Source organism: Scyliorhinus torazame, chromosome 1 (assembly GCF_047496885.1).
Source record: "Scyliorhinus torazame isolate Kashiwa2021f chromosome 1, sScyTor2.1, whole genome shotgun sequence".
Classification (NCBI taxonomy): domain Eukaryota; kingdom Metazoa; phylum Chordata; class Chondrichthyes; order Carcharhiniformes; family Scyliorhinidae; genus Scyliorhinus; species Scyliorhinus torazame.
The window spans coordinates 401,818,643-401,843,853 of record NC_092707.1 but is presented as its reverse complement, the minus strand read 5'-3'; the positions used below and the strand labels follow the sequence as shown (position 1 = coordinate 401,843,853).

The 25,211-nt window shown below is 47.1% G+C and overlaps 1 protein-coding gene across 1 annotated transcript in view; it reads right to left on the bottom strand.

Annotated features, from left to right (window-relative positions):
* Window positions 1–11,147: 11,147 nt before the first annotated feature.
* Window positions 11,148–25,211, bottom strand: part of cd109 (CD109 molecule) — a 130,046-nt gene continuing 115,982 nt past the window's right edge. The window contains exons 30-33 of the mRNA XM_072514017.1: window positions 23,704–23,846; window positions 18,180–18,336; window positions 17,929–18,031; window positions 11,148–11,956 (exon numbers count right to left, since the gene is read on the bottom strand). Coding sequence (XP_072370118.1) covers window positions 11,763–11,956; window positions 17,929–18,031; window positions 18,180–18,336; window positions 23,704–23,846 — 597 coding nt within the window. The 3' untranslated portion in view covers window positions 11,148–11,762. The remainder of the gene's footprint in view (window positions 11,957–17,928; window positions 18,032–18,179; window positions 18,337–23,703; window positions 23,847–25,211) is intronic.

Here is a 25,211-nt window from a genome sequence, read left to right as displayed (position 1 = left end):
AGTGGGCACGGAGACAAAGGCGGCGAAAGAAGAATTCAACATCATGTCGAGCCCGGAATTCATTGAGGTGGGGGCGTGAGGGTACAAAGCTGAGTCCTTTGCTGAGAACAGCACGCTCAGCCTCAGAGAGGGGAAGGTCGGAGGGTATGATGAACACGCGGCAAGAGCTGGGGCTGGGAGAAATGGGGTACGAGGGACCGGGACTGGTGGAGGGCCTGGGATGGGCTGTGGTGTTGATACTGGGAGAAATGGGGTACGAGGGATTGGGACTGGTGGAGGGCCTGGGATGGGCTGTGGTGTTGATACTGGGAGAAATGGGGTACGAGGGATTGGGACTGGTGGAGGGCCTGGGATGGGCAGTGGTGTTGATACTGGGAGAAATGGGGTACGAGGGACCGGGACGGGTGGAGGGCCTGGGAAGGGCAGTGGTGTTTATGAGTTGTTGAAGCTTGCGTTCCTTAACATCTGTAAGAAACAGGAAAAGATTCTTGTTAAGGCGTCGAATGATGCAACAGAAGAAATGAAACTGGGGACAGGGGCAGCTTTGAGAGAGAGTAAGACGGTGTTGCTGGAGAGAGATGTCGAGTGTCTTCATGTGGCGCCGCATGGTTCTGAGTGTGGCTTTCAGGGTCTTTTGTTAAAATAGCAAGCAACGGGAAGGTCAGGGTCCTGAATGCGCAAAGACCAAAGATGCTCAGCAAAGCAATCGCCCAGTCTGCGTTTGGTCTCTCCGATATAGAGGAGACCACATTGGGAGCAGCGAATGCAGTCGACCAAATTGGAAGAGATACAAGTGAAACGCTGCTTAACCTGGAATGAGTGTTTTGGGCCTGGGATGTTAAGCATGGAAGAGGTAAAGGGGCAGATGTTACACCTTCTGCGATTGCATGGGAAGGTGCTATGGGTGATGGGAGAGGTACTGGGTATGGTGGAGGAGTGGACTAGATTATCTTGACAAATACCATGACAAACACTGAGAGAGAAATGGAAAGCAGTGAAGGTGGATAGTGGGGGAGGGACTTACGGAAAACCTGTCGGAGAGAAGAGCAGTACTTCTTCAGGGTAGGCATTCCTGGAAGAGAGGTGGCAGTGAGTTGAACACTGGATAAAAGCAAATTACTGCGGATGCTGGAATCTGAATCGAAAGAGAAAATGCTGGAAAATCTCAGCAGGTCTGGCAGCATCTGTAGGGAGAGAAAAGAGCGAACGTTTCGAGTCCGATGACTCTTCGTCAAAGCTAACAGACAGAGAAAGTGGGAAATATTTATACTGCGGAGTGAGAATGAAAGATGAGTCATAGCCACAGAAACCCAGGGAAACCGGGTGTTAATGGCCACAGAAACCAAGGGGAAAGAGTGCTAATGGCAGTCCCCAGAGAGAACAAAAGATGTGAAAGGTCAAACAGCAGAAACTAACATCAGAGAATGAACTGTAGATGTGGGGGAGGGGAAGAGTGAAGCAGAAAGGTTAAGGAAAGGTGGATAAGATGGGACTGTGGATCTAGAGTTGCATATGGGCCAGACCACGGACGGATGGCAGATTCCCTTATGAAGTAGATGGGCTTTTATTACATTGGTTACATGGCCGTCAGCATTAGACTTTTAATTCCAGATGTTTATTGAATTGAGATTTCACCATCTGCCACGATGGGATTCGAACCCAGATCCCCAGAGTATTGGGCGGCACGGTAGCACAGCGGTTAGCACGATTGCTTCACAACGGCAGGGTCCCAGGTTCGATTCCCGGCTTGGGCCACTGTCTGTGCGGAGTCTGCATGTTCTCCCCGTGTGTGCATGGGTTTCCGCCGGGGGCTCCAGTTTCCTCCAAAGTCCAATGCTAAATTGCCCCTTCGTGTCCAAAAAAGGATAGGTGGGGTTACTGGGTTACAGGGATAGGGTGGAGGCATGGGCTTAAGTAAGATGTTCTTTCCAAGGGCCGGTGCAGCTCGATGGGCCTCCTTCTGCACTGTAAATTCTATGATTCATTGCGGTGTTAATGTAAGCCCACTTGTGACACTAATAAAGATTATTATATTGTCCCCATCATATATCACAAGGAATTACAAAGTAATAATAGTAAGCCTGTTCCATACTTGTGTTTAAGCTGCATATCAACCTTTCTTCATCTAACCCCATCCGCACATCCTTAGAATTCTTGAGGTGTGAAAAAAAAACCCTGCCATCGGCTTTGCTTACAACCTTGGCTATAATCGGTAGCACTTTCACCCCAAAGCCCCGGGAGCACTTTCACCCCTCAGGCCGAATGATCATGTCCCTCTCCATAAAGTAAGTATAGAATTTGGACACTACTCCCTCTTGTGGAAGAGATCAAGAACGAGGGCCACTGGAACGTTCAAGACTGGGGTTGTTTGAGTAAGGGAATTAAAAGATATGGAGCGAAGGCAGGTAAATTGGGACACTTTCAGTCTGTAACCGGTGCTGTATAAATGCAAGTAAATTTAAGAAACCTGACTTAAGACTCCCTTGCGACTGCTTCAGTGAGAAGAAGGATGTATTTTGTCCATTTACCTCAGAGGATTTATTGTTTAATGAGCAGGGTATAATGACAGCCTACTCCAGACAGTAATCGGCCATTTTGTGTGCGGCAAGAGAAGATTAGATTTCAAAGATGGGATTCTCCGTCCCGCCGCACCCGTTTTCTGGCCTGGTGGGAAATCCGCAGGTGTGAGTGCTGATGAAGCGGAGAATGCTGGCGATGGAGAAGTATTATTTCTCTGAAAATATCACTTATAATCAATCTCTCCTGAAGAAGGAAATATCATAAATTTGGTACGCATGGTGCACATGCATAACGCGGAGCTAAGTAATTGAATGGTATTGGGAAAATAGCTTATTAAGTTATCTGTTGGACGGGGCATTTTACATGGAGCAACAATGCCCCCTGGTGGTAAATGTCCAGAGCTAAGGGGAGCGAGTCGTGTTTTGGTTACCTCTAAACTTAACTATTCCAATCCTCTCCTGGCCAGGATCCTGCACCTCACTCTCCATAAACATGATGTGGAGATGCCGGCATTGGACTGGGGTGAGCACAGTAAGAAGTCTTACAACACCAGGTTAAGGTCCAACAGGTTTGTTTCAAATCACTAGCTTTCGGAGCACTGCTCGTTCCTCAGGTGAATGAAGAGGTAGGTTCCAGAAACATAGATATAGACCAAGTCAAAGATGCAAGACAATGCTTTGAATGCGAGCATTTGCAGGTAATTAAGTCTTTATAGATCCAGAGAGAGGGATAATCACAGGTTAAAGAGGCGTGAATTGTCTCAGGCCAGGACAGTTGTTAGGATTTCGCAAGCCCAGGCCAGATGGTGGGGGGTGAATATAGTGCGACATGAATCCAAGGTCCCGGTTGAGGCCTTACTCATGTTTGTGGAGCTTGGCTATAAGTTTCTGCTCGGCAATTCTGCGTTGTCGCGCGTCCTGAAGGCCGCCTTGGAGAACGCTTACCCGGAGATCAGAGGCTGAATGCCCTTGACTGCTGAAGTGTTCCCCGACTGAAAGGGAACATTTCTGCCTAGCGATTGTCGCGCGATGTCTGTTCATCCGTTGTCGCAGCGTCTGCATGGTCTCGCCAATGTACCACGCTTCGGGACATCCTTTCCTGCAGCGTATGAGGTAGACAACGTTGGCCGAGTCGCACGAGTATGTACCGCGTACCTGGTGGGTGGTGTTCTCACGTGTAATGGTGGTACCCATGTCGATCATCTGGCGCGTCTTGCAGAGATTGCCTTGGTAGGGTTGTGTGGTGTCGTGGTCGCTGTTCTGAAGGCTGGCAAACTACCCAGCCTTCAGAACAGTACAGCAAACTACCCAGCCTTCAGAACAGTGACCACGACACCACACAACTCTGCCATGGCAAACTAGCCAGCAAACTACCCAGCCTTCAGAACAGCGCAGCAAACTACCCAGCTTTCAGAACAGTGACCATGATACCACACAACTCTGCCATGGCAAACTAGCCAGCAAACTACCCAGCCTTCAGAACAGCGCAGCAAACTACCCAGCCTTCAGAACAGTGACCACGACACCACACAACTCTGCCATGGCAAACTAGCCAGCAAACTACCCAGCCTTCAGAACAGCGCAGCAAACTACCCAGCTTTCAGAACAGTGACCATGATACCACACAACCCTGCCATGGCAAACTAGCCAGCAAACTACCCAGCCTTCAGAACAGCGCAGCAAACTACCCAGCCTTCAGAACAGTGACCACGACACCACACAACTCTGCCATGGCAAACTAGCCAGCAAACTACCCAGCCTTCAGAACAGCGCAGCAAACTACCCAGCCTTCAGAACAGTGACCATGATACCACACAACCCTGCCATGGCAAACTAGCCAGCAAACTACCCAGCCTTCAGAACAGCGACCACGACAGATCCTTAGTAGCTTATAGGGTACAGTGTTACCTGGCTGATATATAGTGTTACCTGGCTGACACTGGCATAAATGAGCAAGAACATTTCTCACACTTAGAAGCTACACTGAAACAATTTCAAATGCACAGGCTTGGTGTCAGGAAAGATAAATGTGATTTCTTCCAGGCATCTATACAATATCTGTGACATGTAATTAATTGTAAAGGTCTGCACAAAGGGCCTAAAAAATGGAAGACATTATGGAGGCTCCAAGACCAACTAATATCACTCAACGTATGTCTTTCCAAGGGTTAATCAACCACTATGGAAAATTCATCTGGAATCTGGCAACCCTATTGCAACCCTTACAAACATTGTTCTGGTGTCCAAAACAGGCACGGCAATGGACACCAGAATGCGAAGAAGCATATCAAACTGCAAACGAATCGCAAAACAAAATCGGAAATGTTGGTACCTTTCAACCCTGAGTTACCGTTACAACTTGCCTACGATGCTTCACAGTATGGTGTTGGAGCAATGGTTCATTCTCATATAGATGATATCATCAAGATCCCCCAAACTTGGGAACAGTAAAGTCACAGAATCATTTTCATGTTGTTTTCTCCAAGGCAATGTCTTTGTCAATCAACATTGTCTTGTCAATCAATTAGCACCCTGCTGTAATATAAATTGATGTGATTGTTTGAAATTTGCTATTCTTGCATTTGTCCTGATTAGTACAAGACAAAAAACTTCGGTAACTAATGTCATTATATGGGCAGAGACGAAGAAAGGTGGGTTACTCTTAAGGGGCAATTTATCATGGTCAACCTCACCTAACCAGCACATCTTTGGACTGCGGGAGGAAACCGGAGCACCCAGAGGAAACCCACGCAGACATAGGGAGGAAATGCAAACTCCACACAGACAGTGACCCAAGGTCAAATTGAACCCTGGCGCTGTGAGACAGCAGTGCTAACCACTTGCCACCCCTAATCTCTTCTCCCTCTCCCCATGTCCCCCGATTCTGTTAGTTTCCAAATATCTGTCAATCTCTATCTTGTATAAAAACATAAGAAATAGGAGCAGGAGTAAGCTATTTGGCCTATTGAAGCTGCTCCACCATTCAATTAGATCAGGGCTGATCTGATTGTGGCCTCGACTACACTGTCTTGTCTCCCCCCCCAACATCCATTGACTTCCTTGGTCAATCGAAAATCCTCCCCAACTCAGCTTATAATATATTCAATGGCCCCGCTTCCGCTGTTTGGGTGAGGAGAAAATTCTCAACACTAACAACCTTCTGAGGGAAGGAATTCCCCCTCATCTCGTCTTTACATGGAGACCCCTTGTTTTGAAACTGTGCTCCCTACTTCTAGATTCCCCCATGAGGGCAGTCATCCTCTCAGTATCTACCCTGTCAAACCCCTGCAGCCACTTAAAATGGCTAACTCCCGATTTAAAATGGCGAACGGCAAAGGCTGATGGGAAAGTCAGCCAACAGGACACAAACGAGCAGCTGCAGGTTGAGTGTGTATTTACCTCTGGAAAGGCCAGACAAGATCGATACCAGCAACCATCAGCATAACAAAACACCAGCCATCTGCATACTAATAAGCAATCCCCGGGAACAATGAGCAACATTTAGACACACAAAGCAAAACCAGACTCTTCGGTGCCAGCAGGAGCCTACACAAAAGGAGGTGAACGACCACCTCAGGACCGCCCATCGATCAGGGAACCGCTCCCGCATTGGAGAAAATCGAACCAAGTGATTGGGACAAAGTCCAATCACTTGGAACCAGGTACAGGGTCCGCCCCGAAAGGCGGGAAGCCCCTGGGGACTATAAAAATTAAGCTCCAAGTTCAAATCGTTGTTCTTGACCGGGTCACTCAGCAACGCGAACCAACCCTTGACAGTGACCGGTTCAGCCGCCGCCAATATCCAGTAAGTCTTACTTCAACGCTCGCTACGAGATAGGCGCTCCTAGCTACCAATCTGTACCAACTTCGAATCCCGCAGGCTCAGAACCCGAACGAAAGGCCATTTGTTTCCCTGACCTGGTGGGCCAGTTCCAAGTTAAGTATTGGCCTGTTAGCCGTAGAAGTAGCTTAGACGTAGAATTTGTACATGAGTAGCGATTACTGTGTATAATAAATGTGCTTTGATTTAAATCTTACTAATCGGTGTATTGGGTTATTGATCATTACTCGGACTTGAACCACGTGGCGGTATCATAAAGATACCTGGCGACTCAAGAGCAAAGGTGATAAAACAGAGCAATTAAACTAAGGCAAAAGTTAGCAACACCCCCTCAGAATCTTCTCGCTTTCAGTCAGATCACCTCTCATTCTTTTAAACTCCGATGAGTATAGGTCCAAGCTGCTCAACCTTCCCGCGTAAGAAAATGGATTTGATGAGTGAGTATCCACAGATAAAGAGTTCCGAGATTCTTAATGCTCGTGGAGAAGAAATTCTTCCTCCTCTCAAATAATAAATGTGCTGTGCGATTCTGTGGGGTGGGGTGTGGGGGGAGTTAACATAGGGACATTTCCAGCTACTTGTGTGGCCTACATGGTATTTATTTTCCATCGATGTCAACAGCTCAGGAGAAGACATATCATCACCATCTTCTCAAGGGCAGCTAGAGATAGGCAATAAGCATGGCCAGCAATGCTCACATCCTGGGATTGAATGGGGAAAAATACCAGACACAGCTCTCTGCTGGCAAAGCTGGAAAGACCTAACTAATAGATCAAATAATCTCATGGAACGAGGAAGGTAAATCCATCCCTTTGCATGTAGTTCGTCTAGGTCATGGATAATCTGCTACTTCTGAGCTTTACACGATGGCCCATTCTCCTACTGTAGACAAGTAATTAAACTTCAGCCTTGCATTTGTTAAGAGTTATAAATTCATGATTTCATGAGATTTAGGAACAGGATTAGGCCATTTTGCCCATTGTGTCTGCCCCACCATTCGATCATGTCTGATATGTTCCTCATCCCCATTCTCCTGCCTTCTCCCCGTAACTCCCTGATCTTCATATTAATCAAGGAATCCCCTTGTTGATCATGAACACCAATATTTGTGCTTGGGATGCTGTTACCTACAGTGCTGCAGACCAAGAGCTGGATGGTGAAATCAACCAGAGTAGTTCTTTCTTAGAGTACATGAATCAGGAGCAGGAATATAGCCTCTCGAACCCGCTCCACCGTTCAATGCGATCATGGCTGATCTCATCCTGGCCTTAACTCTACCGTCCTGCCCGTTCTCCAGAACCCTTCAACCCATTGACAATTAAAAATCTGTCGAACTCCTCCTTAAATGTACTCACTGTCCCAGTATTCGTCACACTCTGAGTCCTTCCGTTTTATTTCTCTTTGTTCTCATTTATTTTATTTTATTTTATTATTTTTAGTCCATGGGCTCATAATGGGAAGGCACCTTTAAGCAGTGGCCTTCAGCTGAGGCAACCTGCCAGTCAGTACAAAGTGTTCCAAGTATTTTGGCGAGGAGGAAACAGACTCATCGGCACTGAAGGAATCTTAAGGACCAGCTTCGGGGAAGTTGGCTTGATTGGCTGGCTGGAAACCTGCGGGTTGGCCAGGGACGGTGTTCTGGCTGTCAACAGTCAGTGCTTGGTTCCTGCAGGATGCTTCTCAGAGAGCTGGGCAGAAGTGATTAGACCTTGAATGCTGAAGCAACTGGCTCTGCCGATGTAGATGGCTGCTTTATTGTTCTAAAACCAGGCACATCTTTACTTTGTGGTTGAAAGTATCTTGAATCTACAAATAAAGTAGGCAGCTGTGCCAGAGAAAACCCTCTCAAACTTAGAAGGAAGAAGCATCAAAGCAAAAGCTTGAACTCCTGAAATACTTCAACAGAAGTATGGCAGCACAGTACGGCAACACGGTAGCACATGTGGCTAGCACTGTGGCTTCAGAGCGCCAGGGTCCCAGGTTCGATTCCCCACTGGGTCATTTCTGTGCGGAGTCTGCACGTTCTCCCCGTGTGTGCGTGGGTTTCCTCCGGGTGCTCCGGTTTCCCCCCGCAGTCCAAAGATGTGCAGGTTAGGTGGATTGGCCATGATAAATTGCCCTTCGTGACCAAAATTGCCCTTAGTGCTGGGTGGGGTTACTGGGTTAAGGGGATAGGGTGGAAGTGAGGGCTTAAGTGGGTCGGTGCAGACTCGATGGGCCGGACGTCCTCCTTCTGCACTGTATGTTCTATGTATCTATGTATATGAGTGCATCGGAGGTCTTTTATCCTTTTTACTTTAGCATAATTTTTCTTCCGTCTCCATAACCCTTTCCCTCTGTGTTGTGTGTGTGTGTGTATGTCTGTGCGTTTCTGTGTGTGTGTATATAGAGCGGTGTGAGTTGGAAAGGTGGGAGGGAGGTTGGGTATGAGGTATTAGGTAGTCAGTACCTGGTGATTTCAGTTTATTGGACTCAGCCAAGGTCCTCAGGCATTTTTAAAGAACGTCTCATTTCACTTGGTGATGCGACTCCAGGCCAGGTGGGGCTGGCATTGACCGCACACTAGCCCAAGGGGTCGTGATTCATTTAAAAGCAAACCACCAATTAACCAACCTGAAACAATAGCCTGGCAATATTGGACCTGTTCTGACAAAGAACGGGAGGAGGAAAGTGGGGACAGTTTATTTTATCGAGTGGGTTGTTGGTACAGCAAGCAGTAAGGAAGGCAAGTGGCTGCTGGTCTTCATTGCAAGAGGGCTTGAGTACAGGAGCAAGGGTGTCTTAGTGCAGCTGTACAGGGCTCTGGTGAGACCGCATCTGGAGTAGTGTGCGCAGTTTTGGTCTCCATATCTGGGAAATAATATACTTACCACAGAGCGAGTACAACAAAGGTTCGCCAGACTGATTTCTCGGATGGTAGGATTGTAGTGGAGGAAAGATTGGGCCGCCTGGACCTATATTCACTGGAGTTTAGAAGAATGAGAGGGGATCTCATTGAAATGTATACAATTCTGACAGGGCTGGAGAAACTGGACGCAGGGATGTTGTTTTCTCTGCCTGGGGGGGGGGGGGGGGGGGGGGGGGGGGCGGGGGGGCTGGGGGGTGGGTGGTCTACAACAAGGGGTCACAGACTCAGGATACGGGGTATGACATTTAGGACTGAGATAGGTGATGTGTTGGGTGCTCTGCTACACAGACAAACCAACACGGTTGCGAATGGTACAACTCAGTTTTATTACTAACATTTAATTACAGTGGTAAACTGGTTACTGAGGTTCGATCATAACCCTAGAATCTGTGGACCTATTCCTAATAATATCTTGGAGTGGCACTCAGCACATGGTGGATGTCTGAGTGGCTTGCTGTGAGCTCTGTGCCCTGAGCTGTCTCCTGCTGGAATGCCCAGGAAGTGTCATGTTCCCTGTTTTGTAGTGTGTATGCTCTTGCCTGTGATTGGCTGTGGTGTTGTGTGTGTGTTGATTGGTCCGTTGATCTGTCCATCAGTATGTATGTATGTTTGTACCATGTTTGTACCAGTGGAATTCTTTACCGCAGAAGGACATGGAGGCCAAGTCACTGAATATATTTAAGAAGGAACTAGATAGATTTCTAGACTCAAAAGGCAGCAAGGGGTATGGGGAGAGTGAGGCGTTCTGTTAAAGGATCAGCCATGATCATGTTGAATGGCAGTGCAATTTCAAAGGGATGAATGGCCTCCTCCTATTTTCTATGATTGCCTGTTATGGTCTGGAATGCAGTGTCTGAAAGGGCAGTGGAAGGAGATGGACTAATAACTGTGAAATTGGATTTATATTCTGAAAGTTGTTTTATTTTATTCATTCATGGGATGTGGGCATCGCAGGCTCGGCCAGCATTTATTGTCCATCCCTAATTGCCCTTGAGTCGGCAGTTAAGAGTCAACCGCATTGCTGTGGATCTGGAGTCACATGTAGGCCAGACCCCCTAAAGGTGGGCAGATTTCCTTCCCCAAAGGACATGAGTGAACCAGATTTTTCCGACAATCAACAGTGTTTTCGTGACATTCATTAAACTTTTTAATTCCAGATATTGTACTGAGTTGAAATTGCATCACCTGCCATGGCGGAATTTGAACCCGGGCCTCCAGATCATCATCCTGGGTCTCTGGATTACGAGTCCAGCGACAATACCACTATGCCAACGCCTCCCCTCAAATGGGGGCAAATTAGGAGTGAGTGGGATTACGTGGATGATGCGGGCACAGGGATGATGGGCAGAATGGCCTCCGTTTGTAGTCTAAGATTCTACAACTTGTAACACTGCAATCCCCACTGTGCTTATTCCATCAGTTATACACCTGTCGGTTGTGGGTTAACTTCCTGCACTGTGCCCCTCGCCTTGGATTAACTATGGGTGACACGCTCCTCATTGTGCATTTCTGTCAACATGTAACACACGGAAAACTAGTCTGGGACGATACAAAATCAGTGTGAGCCCCCGATTAAGCAGATGCCTGAATAATGGAGGCGGTTTTAAGACCGTTTTACTGAGACAATGTCTGCAGCAGCTGTTTGAAATGAAATGAAATGAAAATCGCTTATTATCACAAGTAGGCTTCAAATGAAGTTACTGTGAAAAGCCCCTAGTCGCCACATTCCGGCACCTGTTCGGGGAGGCGGTTACGGGAATTGAACTGTGCTGCTGGCCTGCCTTAGTCTGCTTTCAAAGCCAGCTCTTTAGCCCTGTGCTAAACCAGCCCCTTATTTGTAAACATTTGATAAAGAACTGCCAAGACCCAAGAGTGGAAATCTGATTTAATTCTTATTTATTATGAATACCCCCCACCTTGCCAGCAATAGATAATTACAATTTACCCAGCGGCGAATTAAAGATTCTTGCAATTTGTTTCATTTTCTTTAATCCCTTTGCGAATCAGAGCTTGCTTGTGGAAAAGAAAAAGGCACGACACAAAGCAAATCCAGGAAAGGGGCCAGGAACGAAATACCGGGAACATCACTCGCTTTCGAAAAGAGGAAAACAAAGCAAGCCGATCGATCCAAGCATTCTCCCAGTGGTTTCAACCCAACTATAACTCAATGAGCGGTTGTAAATTCTGAATATTGGACTGTCTCACTTTCTCCGAAATCTGGAACTTTGGCACATAGAGGTTAAGCGATACCAGCTGCGACGAGGGGGTTAAGAACAAAAGCATTCACAAGAAGTTACCCCTTTAACACTCACTAGCATACAACGCAAGGACATTAGAAAATCATGAACAAGAGTTTACAGAAAGCACTTTACTAGATTACAGAGGTTTATAAAGCCCGGATACAAATGCTGGCCTTTCTCCCCCAACTCCAATCAAAGGAATAATTATTTCACCCAGACAGCGAGAGATTTTGCAGTCAATGACGCCTGTGCAATTAAGACAAACTCAGATAAATACTAAGGAGGCACAGCACGAGTGGAATTGGGTCTCCGAGAGTTGGCAGAGCTGCAGACTGGACTTGTACATCACCAAAGTTTGAGCGACAGAGACTGCAGTTAAAGCCACAGAAGGTGCAGGAGTCTGTGACAGACATCACTTTCGAGTTGTACGTCCTCACTGTCCTACTCCCTGCGTTTAAAGCAAAATATGACAATCATTTGCACTGAAATACATTTTCAAAAATCTATTTTAGCCCAACGAGAATATCAGCAGTCCTGGGATTCCCTCTGTTAGGGGAATGGATTAGATTTAATAAAAGGGGGATTGAAGCTAACACACCAGTATATGCTGGTCAAATGCTTATAAGGGCTGGTTTAGATCAGCGGGCTAGACAGCTGGTTTGTGATGCAGAGCAAGGCCAGCAGCGCAGGTTCAATTCCCGTACCAGCTTACCCGAACAGTCGCCGGGATGTGGCGACTAGGGGCTTTTCACAGTAACTTCATACTTGTGACAATAAAAAATTATTATTGGGAGCTGGTTTAGCACAGTGGGCTAAATAGCTGGCTTGCAATGCAGAACAATACCATCAGCGTGGGTTCAATTCCCGCACCAGCCTCCCCGAACAGGTGTCGGAATGTGGCGACTAGGGGCTTTTCACAGTAACTTCATTGAAGCCTACTTGTGATAATAAGCGATTATTATTATATCCCAGAGAGCTTTACACACCCTAAGGATCTGAGGTCAGCAGGACTCGCCAGCAAGGACGCTTATAGTTGGAAGAGCAGGTAGTCTGTGGCTAGGAGAAGTTAACGGCCCTGCTTCTAGGTGAAGGTTTAATAATAAACCCATGCAGACAAGGTCAAAAATGAACAATGTTCTGAGGACTGATTAACCGTGTATCTGTGACTTAGAGCTGAGAGTGTTGTATTAGAGTGTTGCAGAATCATCAAATCCCTACAGTGCAAGTGGAGGCCATTCGGCCCATCGAGTTTGCACCGACTCTCTGAGAGAGCACCTACCTAGGCCCACTCGCCCGCCCTGTCCCTGTAACCCCACCTAACCTGCACATCATTGGACTTGTGGGAGGAAACCGGAGCACCCGGAGGAAACCCACGCAGACACTGGGAGAATGTGCAAACTCCACACAATCACCCAAGGCCGGAATTGAGCCTGTGTCCCTGGTGCTGTGAGGCAGCAGTGCCACCATGCTGCCCTGCATGCCACAGTGCCACCCTTGATTTATTAGTGGTCTCTAAGACAGTGCTCCCCATGAATAAATTATTGTAATCTGTACCCGGGTTTCCTGTGGTAAGTTCATAGAAGTCCACCACAACACCTCCAAATCAAACACACCACCTCAAACTTAACATGCCTCTCATCTTCCTTCTGCATCACTTGGTCAAAGTGCTGGACCTCCCTACCTAACAGCACCATGTCAGCAGCTTCACCGTACAGAGGAGGCAGCACATCTTCTTCACAAGGGCACCTAGGCATGGACAATAAGTGATGGCTTTGCCAGCAAAGTCTACGGGCGAGATTCTCCACTCCCGCGCCGGTTGGGAGAATCGGCTGGACCGCCAAAATTTCCCGGGACGCCGGTCCGATGCCTCCCACGATTCTCCCAAGCGGCGGGAACGGCCCGGTTGAGTTCCGCGGGCTGCAGGCCGGAGAATCGCCGGAGACACCCAAAATGGCGATTCTCCGGCACCCCCGTAATTCTCAGGGCCGGATGGGCCGAGCGGCCAGGCCAAAACGGCGGGTTCCCCCCCGGTGCCGTCCACACCTGGTCGCTGCCGACGGGAGCAGCGCGCGAACGCTGGGGAGGCGGCCTGCGGGGGGGGCGAGGGGGGATCCTGCACCGGGGGGTACCTCAAATGTGGGGTGGCCCGCGATCGGTGCCCACCGATCGTCGGGCCGTCCTCTCTGAAGGAGGACCTCCTTCCTTCCGCGGCCCCACAAGATCCGTCCACCATCTTCTTGAGGGGCAGACTTAGAGAGGACGGCAACCACGCATGCGCGGATTGGCGCCGGCCAACCCGCGCTTGCACGGGTGACGGCAGTTATGCGGCGCCGGCCGCGTCATCTATGCGGCGACGCTTTTACGCGGCGACAAGGCCTGGCGCGTGTAAGTGACGCGGCCCCGATCCTAGCCCATTGTCGGGGCCTGATTCGTTCGGGATCGGGGCCGTTTCGCGCCGTCGTGAACCTCGACGGCGTGGACATTTCGGCGCGGGAGTGGAGATTCCCGCCCCAGATTCTGAGGTGAATTAAAAATGTTACAGCGTGAAGGTTGAGTTGCTTTTTCAACTAATTATTATCTTAAATGCCCTTATTAGTTCCTATCGAGAGAGCAATTTGGAGAATCAAAACCCCCACAACTGGACCTCACCCAAAGGTAACATATAAGTATTGAAGTAATTTAACAAGTGGTGAGTGTTCTTTGGGTGGAACAGCAATTGTGAACATATGATTGCCAAAGCTCTCCACGAGCGGAGATTTTCCCCACCTCAGGCAGTACTTTATTCCCTCCTCTGCTGGGAGTTTCTCAGTGGGTGGCAGTATTTGATGGGCAGGAGGGCAGCAGTGGGGACCCCAACGCCATCCTGCCTCCACTTCGACCCGTGGATGGGTTTCCCACTCTGCTGCCAGCCTGAAGTAGCATTTAATGCCCAATTAAGGGCCTCTTCCCACCGCAGCTGGTATGAGCCCAGTGGCAGGCGGGCCTGCTGTCACACAGGTAACATCCAAACCTGTGCTTGTGATTTCCTGGGGAGGGGTGGCGAAGTGGGGGGCGGGGATCTCTTGTTCAAAGGTGTTCAAGGCCTGATCGAGCGAGCTGGCATCGGGAGGTGGAGGACCTGCTGAGAACCACCCCCTGTCCTTCCTGCCAATGCCCCTCCTGCATTCTGCTGCCCCCTCCCATCACCACTTACCACTGACGTGGGTCACTCTGCAATCCTGGGCCTCTGGTGGGTGTCCTTCTGGTAGCAGCCATTGCCTCCCCGGCCACGCTGATGGTAAAAGAACTGCCAGCCTCTGATTGGCTGGCAAGCTCTTGGTGGCCAGCCACTCCCTGCTCCAAGGGCCCTGATCCTGTGGAAGGCTCACTGCCGTGACTGCCCGATTGGTACTTAATACCTGAGGGCCCTCTGAAGGCTTCTTGCCAGCTCTGCAGCCAGTGGTCGAGCTTTCTAGGACACAATTGGTATTGGAAGATGCAGCACATTTTGGTCATTCGAGCACCCATGTTCGGGAAATATGAGGGTGTATATGTGCGGGGAGGGCCGAGGATAATTGACCTTTGGGTTTTAACCTTTCACCCATTCTGAATAAAACTTCTGTGGGCAATTTATTGCTGGCGCCCTACTCCTGCTTGCCCTGGTGGCAGACTACAGAATAGCAAATGCAGAGGTCAGGTGGGTTACTGACATCATTGGTCACAATTACTTTATGACTTGGCCAGACTCTAAGGAAAGGAAGCAGGATGGGGCACTTTCTCTTCCAAATAGCCCTCAGTCCCTGTGTGGAGAACCACAGGACAATAAATATACACAGCGCCAACACGGAGTTTCTTGGTGTTATGAAGACTATTAGTGGGCAGCAAGGTAGCATGGTGGTTAGCACAATTGCTTCACGGCTCCAGGGTCCCAGGTTCGATTCCCAGCTTGGGTCTCTGTCTGTGCGGAATCTGCACATCCTCCCCGTGTCTGCGTGGGTTTCCTCCGGGTGCTCCGGTTTCCTCCCACAATCCAAAGATGTGCAGGTTCGGTGGATTGGCCATGCTAAATTGCCCTTAGTGTCCAAAATTGCCCTTAGTGTTGGCTGGGGTTACTGGGTTATGGGGCTAGGGTGGAGGTGTGGTCTTGGGTAGGGTGCTCTTCCAGAGAGCCGGTGCAGACTCGATGGGCCGAATGGCCTCCTTCTGCACTGTAAATTCTATGATTCTATGATTATTTCGAGTCTCCATCTAAACAAATGCAATTTGTATCCCATTTCAGGTCGCTCCATCTCAATGGAATGTGTTATGTTCTGTGTTGTGGCCGTAATATATGAAAATCGCTTATTGTCACAAGTAGGCTTCAAATGAAGTTACTGTGAAAAGCCCCTAGTCGCCACATTCCGGCGACTGTTCGGGGAGGCTGATACGGGAATTGAACCGTGCTGCTGGCCTGCCTTGGTCTGCTTTCAAAGCCAATGATTTAGCCCTGTGCTAAACAGCCCAGGTGCACACAGAGCATCTAGTTCTTTAACTAGTAAGATAGTTTATTAACAAAATGAACACGGGGAAAGATAAGTAACAAACTATGATACAAATGGTAATGAATCAGCAAATTCAGTGAATTCTCCTGGAGTTACTTCTGGTGCGACTATCCTCTAGTACGGCTTACTACCAACTACCGGATATCTCGAGTCACATGATGGATCTCTATCACCACCTGCTGGTTGGAGGTCGTATCAACAACTATATACATGGACATTACTGGGGACATGCATATCACCACAGAGTGCAGTTCAGCCTTGGGATCTATGCTGGAGCCGGAGAAAGATATCAACAGGTATGGGGTATAACATTTGCAAAAAGGGAGAGAAAAATCTTTAAAACTGGAACTGGACCAATATATGGAGTGAGTATGAACACCACTGTGACCGCCATTAAATTGAAGACGGGAATGGATTGCAAACAGCAAACATAGTCTATGCACTGCCAATATTGAAAGACAAACTGAAAATGCTGGAAATACTCAGCAGGTCAGGCATCTCCGGAGAGAAGAATAGAGAAGAACTAGTACAAAAGGTGAAGTCACACGGGATCAGGGGTGAACTGGCAAGGTGGATACAGAACTGGCTAGGCCATAGAAGGCAGAGGGTAGCAATGGAGGGATGCTTTTCTAATTGGAGGGCTGTGACCAGTGGTGTTCCACAGGGATCAGTGCTGGGACCTTTGCTCTTTGTAGTATATATAAATGATTTGGAGGAAAATGTAACTGGTCTGATTAGTAAGTTTGCAGACGACACAAAGGTTGGTGGAATTGCGGATAGCGATGAGGACTGTCTGAGGATACAGCAGGATTTAGATTGTCTGGAGACTTGGGCGGAGAGATGGCAGATGGAGTTTAACCTGGACAAATGTGAGGTAATGCATTTTGGAAGGGCTAATGCAGGTAGGGAATATACAGTGAATGGTAGAACCCTCAAGAGTATTGAAAGTCAAAGAGATCTAGGAGTACAGGTCCACAGATCACTGAAAGGGGCTACACAGGTGGAGAAGGTAGTCAAGAAGGCATACGGCATGCTTGCCTTCATTGGCCGGGGCATTGAGTATAAGAATTGGCAAGTCATGTTGCAGCTGTATAGAACCTTAGTTAGGCCACACTTGGAGTATAGTGTTCAATTCTGGTCGCCACACTACCAGAAGGATGTGGAGGCTTTAGAGAGGGTGCAGAAGAGATTTACCAGAATGTTGCCTGGTATGGAGGGCATAAGCTATGAGGAGCGATTGAATAAACTCGGTTTGTTCTCACTGGAACGAAGGAGGTTGAGGGGCGACCTGATAGAGGTATACAAAATTATGAGGGGCATAGACAGAGTGGATAGTCAGAGGCTTTTCCCCAGGGTAGAGGGGTCAATTACTAGGGGGCATAGGTTTAAGGTGAGAGGGGCAAAGTTTAGAGTAGATGTACGAGGCAAGTTTTTTACGCAGAGGGTAGTGGGTGCCTGGAACTCACTACCGGAGGAGGTAGTGGAGGCAGGGACGATAGGGACATTTAAGGGGCATCTTGACAAATATATGAATAGGATGGGAATAGAAGGATACGGACCCAGGAAGTGTAGAAGATTGTAGTTTAGTCGGGCAGTATGGTCGGCACGGGCTTGGAGGGCCGAAGGGCCTGTTCCTGTGCTGTACATTTCTTTGTTCTTTGTTTTGTTTGTTTGAGTGCATGTTTCAGGTCGATACTTAAACAGGTTAATCTATTATAAAGAGCTTCTCAAAGGCAGCAGAATTATTTCACCAGTCAGTGGAGGATAGTTACATCATAAAAACGATCCCAGTCACTCATTGCAGACTCCAGCTAGGTTGGGGAAATTACTCAATCCTCTCCATTCAGGCCATAGACCCACAACCACACCCAAAAACAAGCAAAATAAATAAACATCTCACCTGGCTCATAATACTCAAACACGCTCACCACAGCATCCTGCGCATTAGCGACTTTGGAATCCCTTATAACTGGGATAGTTATACAAACCTCCGTCTCGTTCAACTGGAAAGCAAAAAGACCAAATGATGCTTCTTTGTGGATGCACTTTACACACATTCACTCCTAAATCGACACAGGAAAATCCTTTCTTAAACATTGAAGTCACTAAAGAAAGGTACCGCTGATGCCCATGAATGGTTCTCCAACTCACCGAGTCAAAATACACGCAAACTTTCCCAGCTTCAAACTCTACTTTTTTGATGAGGTTGTTGGTCTGGACACCATCCATCTCCAGGACAAAGCCACTCAGCATTCCAACTTCCATCAGGACCATTCCTGTGCTCGAACTATTTTCCTCACCTCGGTACCTTGAGCAACAGAGGCAATACAAAACTCACTCTTGTGATGAATTAAGTGCATTGCACCTTTCTCCTTCCCGTTCACGAGCAAAATTAGGCGTTGCTCATCCAGCCATCATCTTTCAAAGCTGTGCAGCATGGTGGCACAGTGGTTAGCACTCACCGCACTGGGGATCCGGGTTCAATTCCCGGCTTGGATCACTGTCTGTACGGAGTCTGCACGTTCTCCCTGTGTTTTGGTCATGCTAAATTGCCCCTTAGTATCCAAAGATGTGCAGGTTAGGTGGGGATCGGGCGGGGGAGTGGGCCTTGGCAGGGTGCTCTTTCGGCCTTGGCAGGGTGCTCTTTCGGAGGGTTGGTGCAGGCTCGATGGGCCAAATGGCCTACCTCTGCACTGTAGGGATTCTATGATTATATGAGTGCTATTTGCCGATATTCACTGTCACTCCCTCAAAGAGTATGGGATGGGATTGGAGTTGGATATTTTCCTTCGTATTTATTTCCAAATCCAGAACAAACTGACAATTACTGGCTTGATTTGATTGATTGTTTGATTTATTGTCACATGTACCGAAGTACAGTGAAAAGTATTTTTCTGTGGCCAAGGGAATGTACACAGTACGTACATCGTAGACAAAAAGAATAATCAACAGAGAACATTGACAAATAGTACATTGAGAAATAGTGATTGGTTACAGTGCGGAACAAGGGGCCAAACAAAGCAAATACATGAGCAAGAGCAGCATAGGGCGTTGTGAATAGTGTTCTTACAGGGAACAGAGCAGTCTGAGGGGGAGTCGTTGAGGAGTCTAGAAGCTGTGGGGATGAAGCTGTTCCGATGTCCTATGACACAGAGTTGAATATAAATATTACTGCAGTTCTTGAACTGACAGTAATAATTGATGTCAAAATGTATTGTTGGGTTAAACATATAGTTAATGTCGATGAAATCATCACTACATTCAATTGGAATGGCATTGAGCAACAGAATGAAGGTAGAAAACCTGAAATGAAGGTTGAGGCAGCACGGTAGCATTGTGGATAGCACAATTGCTTCACAGCTCCAGGGTCCCAGGTTCGATTCTGGCTTGGGTCACTGTTTGTGCGGAGACTGCACATCCTCCCCGTGTGTGCGTGGGTTCCCTCCGGGTGCTCCGGTTTCCTCCCACAGTCCAAAGATGTGCAGGTTAGGTGGATTGGCCATGATAAATTGCCCTTAGTGTCCAAAATTGCCCTTAGTGTTGGGTGGGGTTACTGGGTTATGGGGATAGGGTGGAGGTGTTGATCTTGGGTAAGGTGCTCTTTCCAAGAGCCGGTGCAGATTCGATGGGCCGAATGGCCTCCTTCTGCACTGTAAATTCTATGAATTCTATGAAAATGCAGTTCAATAGTTTTGCAACAAATGACGGCCAAATGACTATAAGGTAGAGTTTGGATCATTCATCTTTTCATGAGGATGTAACAAAGTTGTACTGTATTCATGGGAGTGCTGATTTTCATGCTAGCATTAACTCATTATAAATAAAGTGGGTTTTGTGTAGGCATAGATGCAACAGGACATAACTGGAATGCATTATATGTCCGGACAGGAACTTTTAAAAGAAAAAGAGGCTTTACTTTAATATAGGAGCATATAAATATGAGGTCAGGGGTAGGTGGGAGCTCTGGAGAGATTTGATAAAGGTGCCATGAAGACACGGCAAAGGGAGTGTTAATGATAGTGTTAAAGACTAAAGAAGGTGCTAATAGCGCCATGGAAGAACGTGTTTGTAGCAGAACTGGGGTGAGCACTCAGCAAAAACAAAATAAGATACCAGTCGCCCAATGGAGAGGGAATTAGGGAAAAATATAAAATATCAAAATGTAGGAGGGAGTCCATGGCCTGAAGTTGTTGAAGTCAATATTAAAAGTCCAAAGGGCTGTTAAGTGCCTAATCGGAAGATGAGGTGCTGTTCCTCCAGTGAAGTGAAACACAAACTGTTTCTCTCTCCACAGATGCTGCCAGACCTGCTGAGACTTTCCAGCATTTTCTGTTTTATTTCAGAAGCATCTGCAGCATTTTGCTTTTCTTATAAAAATATGAGAAGTGGGAGCTGGAGTAGGCCACCTAGCCCCTCAAGCCAACATTTAATAAGATGATGGCCGATCTTCTACTGCAAATCCCCTTTCCAACCCGACTCATACTTCTTGATCTCCTTCATGTCCAAAAAAAGGTATCAATAAGCTGGACCACGAATTAAACTTAGAGTTGTGGCAGTGAAATCCAAATTCTAATCAATGGACCACCGTAGTGCATTATACAACCTCGGGACAGCCCAAACCTTTATAGCCAATGAAGTGCTTTAGAAGTAACAACAAGGTCACAATGTGGCTCATTTATGCTTGCTCGGAGAAACATGCATTGACATTAAAGGACGTATTCCCTGCAAACAAAAGGAATATGATCAAGCCTTGTTCCTTTCTTTGAAATACCCAGAGGCTTGGGGAGGCTATATTTCCCTGATGGTTTCTCTATGGCAATGTCTTGGCCAATCAGAGTTGACTTGCCAGCCAATCAGTGCCCTTCTTTGTTGTCGTGTAAATTGTTGCGAGCATTTGAAATTTGCCCTTCTTGCATTTGTCCTGGTGAATGTAAAATGAAAAGCTTCGGCAACATTCAGCAATATTTAGAAGTGGTGTACTCGCAGGGATATCTACCGCTTTTATTTTGTTGTTCCTCAGATAAACAGAGTGGTGAAGGAGAGCGGCAGGAGATCCATCGTCTGTCGCAACGCAAGGAGTCTCACCAGTGTGTGGTGGAGCTTGCCGGTTAATCAGCAAACCCTCAAACATTTGGTTGTGCGTGTACAGCCACTTGCTAAACTCAGGAAGGAGCAGTAGTTGGGGAAACGCCTCAGTTGATAAATCACAAGATATGTTCATCAAAGAGCCAACTTCCCTCTGTGTCCCTCTTGCAACATTCAGCTGGGCCCTGGGCCTTAGTCATTGTCCCTGACATTTTGTTGATGCACGAGGTGAAGCACTCAACACTGCCAATTTTTCATTGTCACAGAGAAACTGATGGTTCTCTCTGCTTAGGAGGCCCTTGCACTGATATCCTTGTAAAACATTTTATTGTTCCTTATCATGTTCCTATTAATTCTTCTCCCATGTACTTCCCCTTTGCTATCATTCGGTATTCCTATCATTAACCTCCTTCACTTTCTTTCCCATTCTGCTGCAGGTTTTCATTCATTACAAATACTGACAGAGCTCATTCCGATAGGCTGTGAGAAGGTGGTCCTGTCTGTCAGGGGAGAGCAGAGACATAAATATTAGATATTCACTATTAAATCAAATAGGGAATTCAGGAGAAACCTTTTCAACCCAGAAGGTGATTGAGAACGTGGAACTCACGACCATAAGGAGTAACCGACGTGAATAGTATCGAAGGAGTTAAGGGGAAGCTAAGTAAAGGGAGGGAGAAAAGAATTGAAGGATATGCTGAAGCAAGGGGTGGTAGGAGGGTCACGCGGAGCATAAAACCACCATGAGCTGGTTGGGCTGAATGGACTCCTTTGTGCTAATAATTCCACATAATCTTCACTGACTTTCTTCTTCCATTCTAATTGTTTAACCTTAGAATGAAATGAATGAAAATCACTTATTGTCACAAGTAAGCTTCAAATGAAGTTACTGTGAAAAGCCCCTAGTTGCCACATTCCGGTGCCTGTTCAGGGAGGCTGGTACGGGAATTGAACCATGCTGCTGGCCTGCCTCAGTCTGCTTTAAAAGCCAGCGATGTAGCCCAGTGTGCTAAACCAGCCCCAACAAACTTCCTGAAATGATGAATAATGTCCTTTTGTTTAAAGAAAATGGAATGGCTTTAGTCTGTACCTTTATTGTCTCCTTTTTTAAAAATATCCCAGTGTTATTCCACTCTCCTGTCAGCCAATTCCTCCTTCTGAAATCCATCCAAATCCAATCTGGCGATTGAGATTTTACCTAAACTTCCCAGCTCCTGCAAATCAGCAATTCCAGTCAGGGACACTGGGTGGCGACCGGGAGCACGACCCCAGAGCTGGTTTGGCTCAGGTATATTTAGTACTGCCCCGACTGAGATGAGTTAACTCGTGGGAAATAATGGCCCAGATCTTCCTATCTGGATCGGAACCCCTACTTCTGACCACGATCGGACAACAAAATGTAGACTGAGGGAAGAGTGTAGATGTCAAGTGCTCTTATAACGGCACTCGATGCCACATCCAAGTAAGAAAAGCGCTTGATGCCCCAAAGCTTCTTTGGGAAGGTATGGAGAGTGCATAGGGTAAATGGGTACGGGTGGGTGAGGGATGGGGTTAAGCGGGCAGGGTGGATAAGGTAAGGTGAGGGGTAGGGTGTGTAAGGTAAAGGTGTAAGACAGCTGGATGGGTCAGTGGGTAGAGTGAGTAAGGCAAGAGGGTAGGATGAGTGAGGTAACTGGGTTAAGGGTCAGGTAGGGTAATGTAATTGGGTAGAATGGCAGGTGGAGGGTGACCATCCAAGTTACTCACTTATTCTAGACAGAAGAAGACATAAAAACATTGAAAATTAGGAGCAGGATTAGCTATCTGGAGCAGGGATGGCACAGTGTTTGACACTGCTGCCTCACAGCGCCAAGGACCCGGGTTCAATTCCGGCCTCGGGTGATTGTGCGGACTCTGCACGTTCTCCCCGTGTCTGCGTGGGTTTCCTCCGGTTGCTCCGGTTTCCTCCCACAAGTCCAAAGATATCCAGGTTAGTTGGACTGGCCATGCTAAATTGCCCCTTAGTGTCCCGAGCTTAGGTGTCTTTACGGGGTGGCGGCGAGTGGGTCTAGGTAGGGTGCTCTTTCAGACAGTCGGTGCAGACTCGATGGGCCGAATGGCCTCCTTCAGCACTGGAGGAATTCAATGATTCTATTCAGACATCGAGCTGATCTGCTTGTGGCCTCAACTCTGTTTTCTTGTCTGCTCTCACTCCAAAAATCATCCATATATTCAATGACCCAGCCTTCGCTGTCTGCTGGGAGGGAGAAGTACAAATGCCAACAACCCTCCAAGAGAGGGAAGTCCTCCTCAGCTCCACCTTAAATAGGAGACCCTTTATTTTTAAATTGTCCTCGCTCGTTCTAGATTCTCCCACAAAGTGGACACATCTTCTCAGCAATGAGGGATGGGCAATAAATTAAGTACTTTTGAAGTGTGGTCACTGTTATATTGAAAGGAACCAATTTGCTCACAGCAAGCTCCCACCAACAGCCATGTGATAAATCACCAAATAACACGAGGGTGACTAACCAGCAATTAGTTCATTCATTGTCTTGGCAACGATCCTAAGGATGAAAGAATGAATTGAAAAACTCCGAGCGATGGTTACCTGGTACAGATATGCAGCGTCAGGTGATTCAGGTCATCCTTATGATCCAAAACATCAACATCCAAATCAAACACCTCCTGTGACTCCACAGATTGAAGCCTCGTCGATGCAACTTTACTTTGCAGATTGAAGAGAATATTAAACTGGAGAAATAAAATCCAGCATTTTATTATCCAAAGAAATAAAATCCATATTATTCTCCCAGTTGAACTCAGCCACTTCCTATTTGTTCGAACAAATGTTACGGTCCACGTGTACTTCTTTCAAATTTAATGAGCTGTTTTTGCTGTTCACTATACTGTCTCCATTTACACTGGCGGGTCCAACGACAGATTGAGTAATCACTTTCCTGAACATCTCCATTCAGCTTGCCAGTGCAATCTGAAGTTTCGGGCTGGTGTTGACTCAAATCTCTGTCCATCTCCCAACACTGATCTCATTATCCTTGGCTTCGTCAATATTTCTATCAGAGTCCAGTGGAAGCTCAAAGAATAGCACCTAATTTTTCAATTCCGGATTTAACATTGAGCTCAACAATTTCAGTTCCTAACCACTGCTTGCATTTCATTTTAGACAGCAGCTACCGAAGATGCTTCTGCTGTTGCCATTCACACCTCTTCTATACCCATCTTTCTTTCCTTCCTTTATTTGTCCCACGACCAGCCCCTTTTGTAATTGAAACGCCCCCCCCGTGTCTTCCACCCTATCAGGGACTTTCCCTTTTGGTTTTTTCGTCCCCACCCCCCTACTTTCCCCGTCTCTGTGCCTGTTTCAAATCGGTTAAACTTTTCCCCGTCCTGATGAAAGGTTATCGCCCTGAAACATTAACTCTGTTTCTCTCTCCGCAGTTATGCCAGAACATGGCCACCATTTTGTGGTCTTTTTTATTTGTGGTTTCCAGCATCTGCAGTAATCTGCGTTTGTTTTGTCACAGTTCCCATACCATTTACACAATTTTCAGCTAGACCGTATTGTGTACAATTGTGCGAAAATGTAACATTTGCTACATTACCAATACGTCTACACCCATTGGCTGTAAAGTGCCTTGGACCATCTTGGCGTTAGAAATGCAAGTTCCTTCCATAAAGATCAAAATGATTGCAATGTCTCAGAATGGTTTTTGGTTTCTCTCTCTAACATTCACTGTACACAAAAAGAGCTTAACGGCAATTTAATGCCAGAAGTATGCAGCAAACATGTCCTGATACAATGCTGTGCAGTTAGTTGACTGCCGTGCCTCTGATAACAGATTTGGGAGAGTGTTTCTCACCTAATTTCTGGCATGATACAGATGCTTTTCATAGTAACTTCATACTTGTGACAATAAAATATTATTATATTATTATTATGTTGTGGTTCCTCAGGTTCTGCAGGCCTTGTTTCCGTTTGAATAAGACAGCTGGGATATTCAAAACACCGGGAGGTCTCCCCATGTATTTTGTGGGATAAAAAAGCAACAAGCTGGTTCAACGACAAGAAATCTCATGGCAGCAGGAAATAGGTTTCGG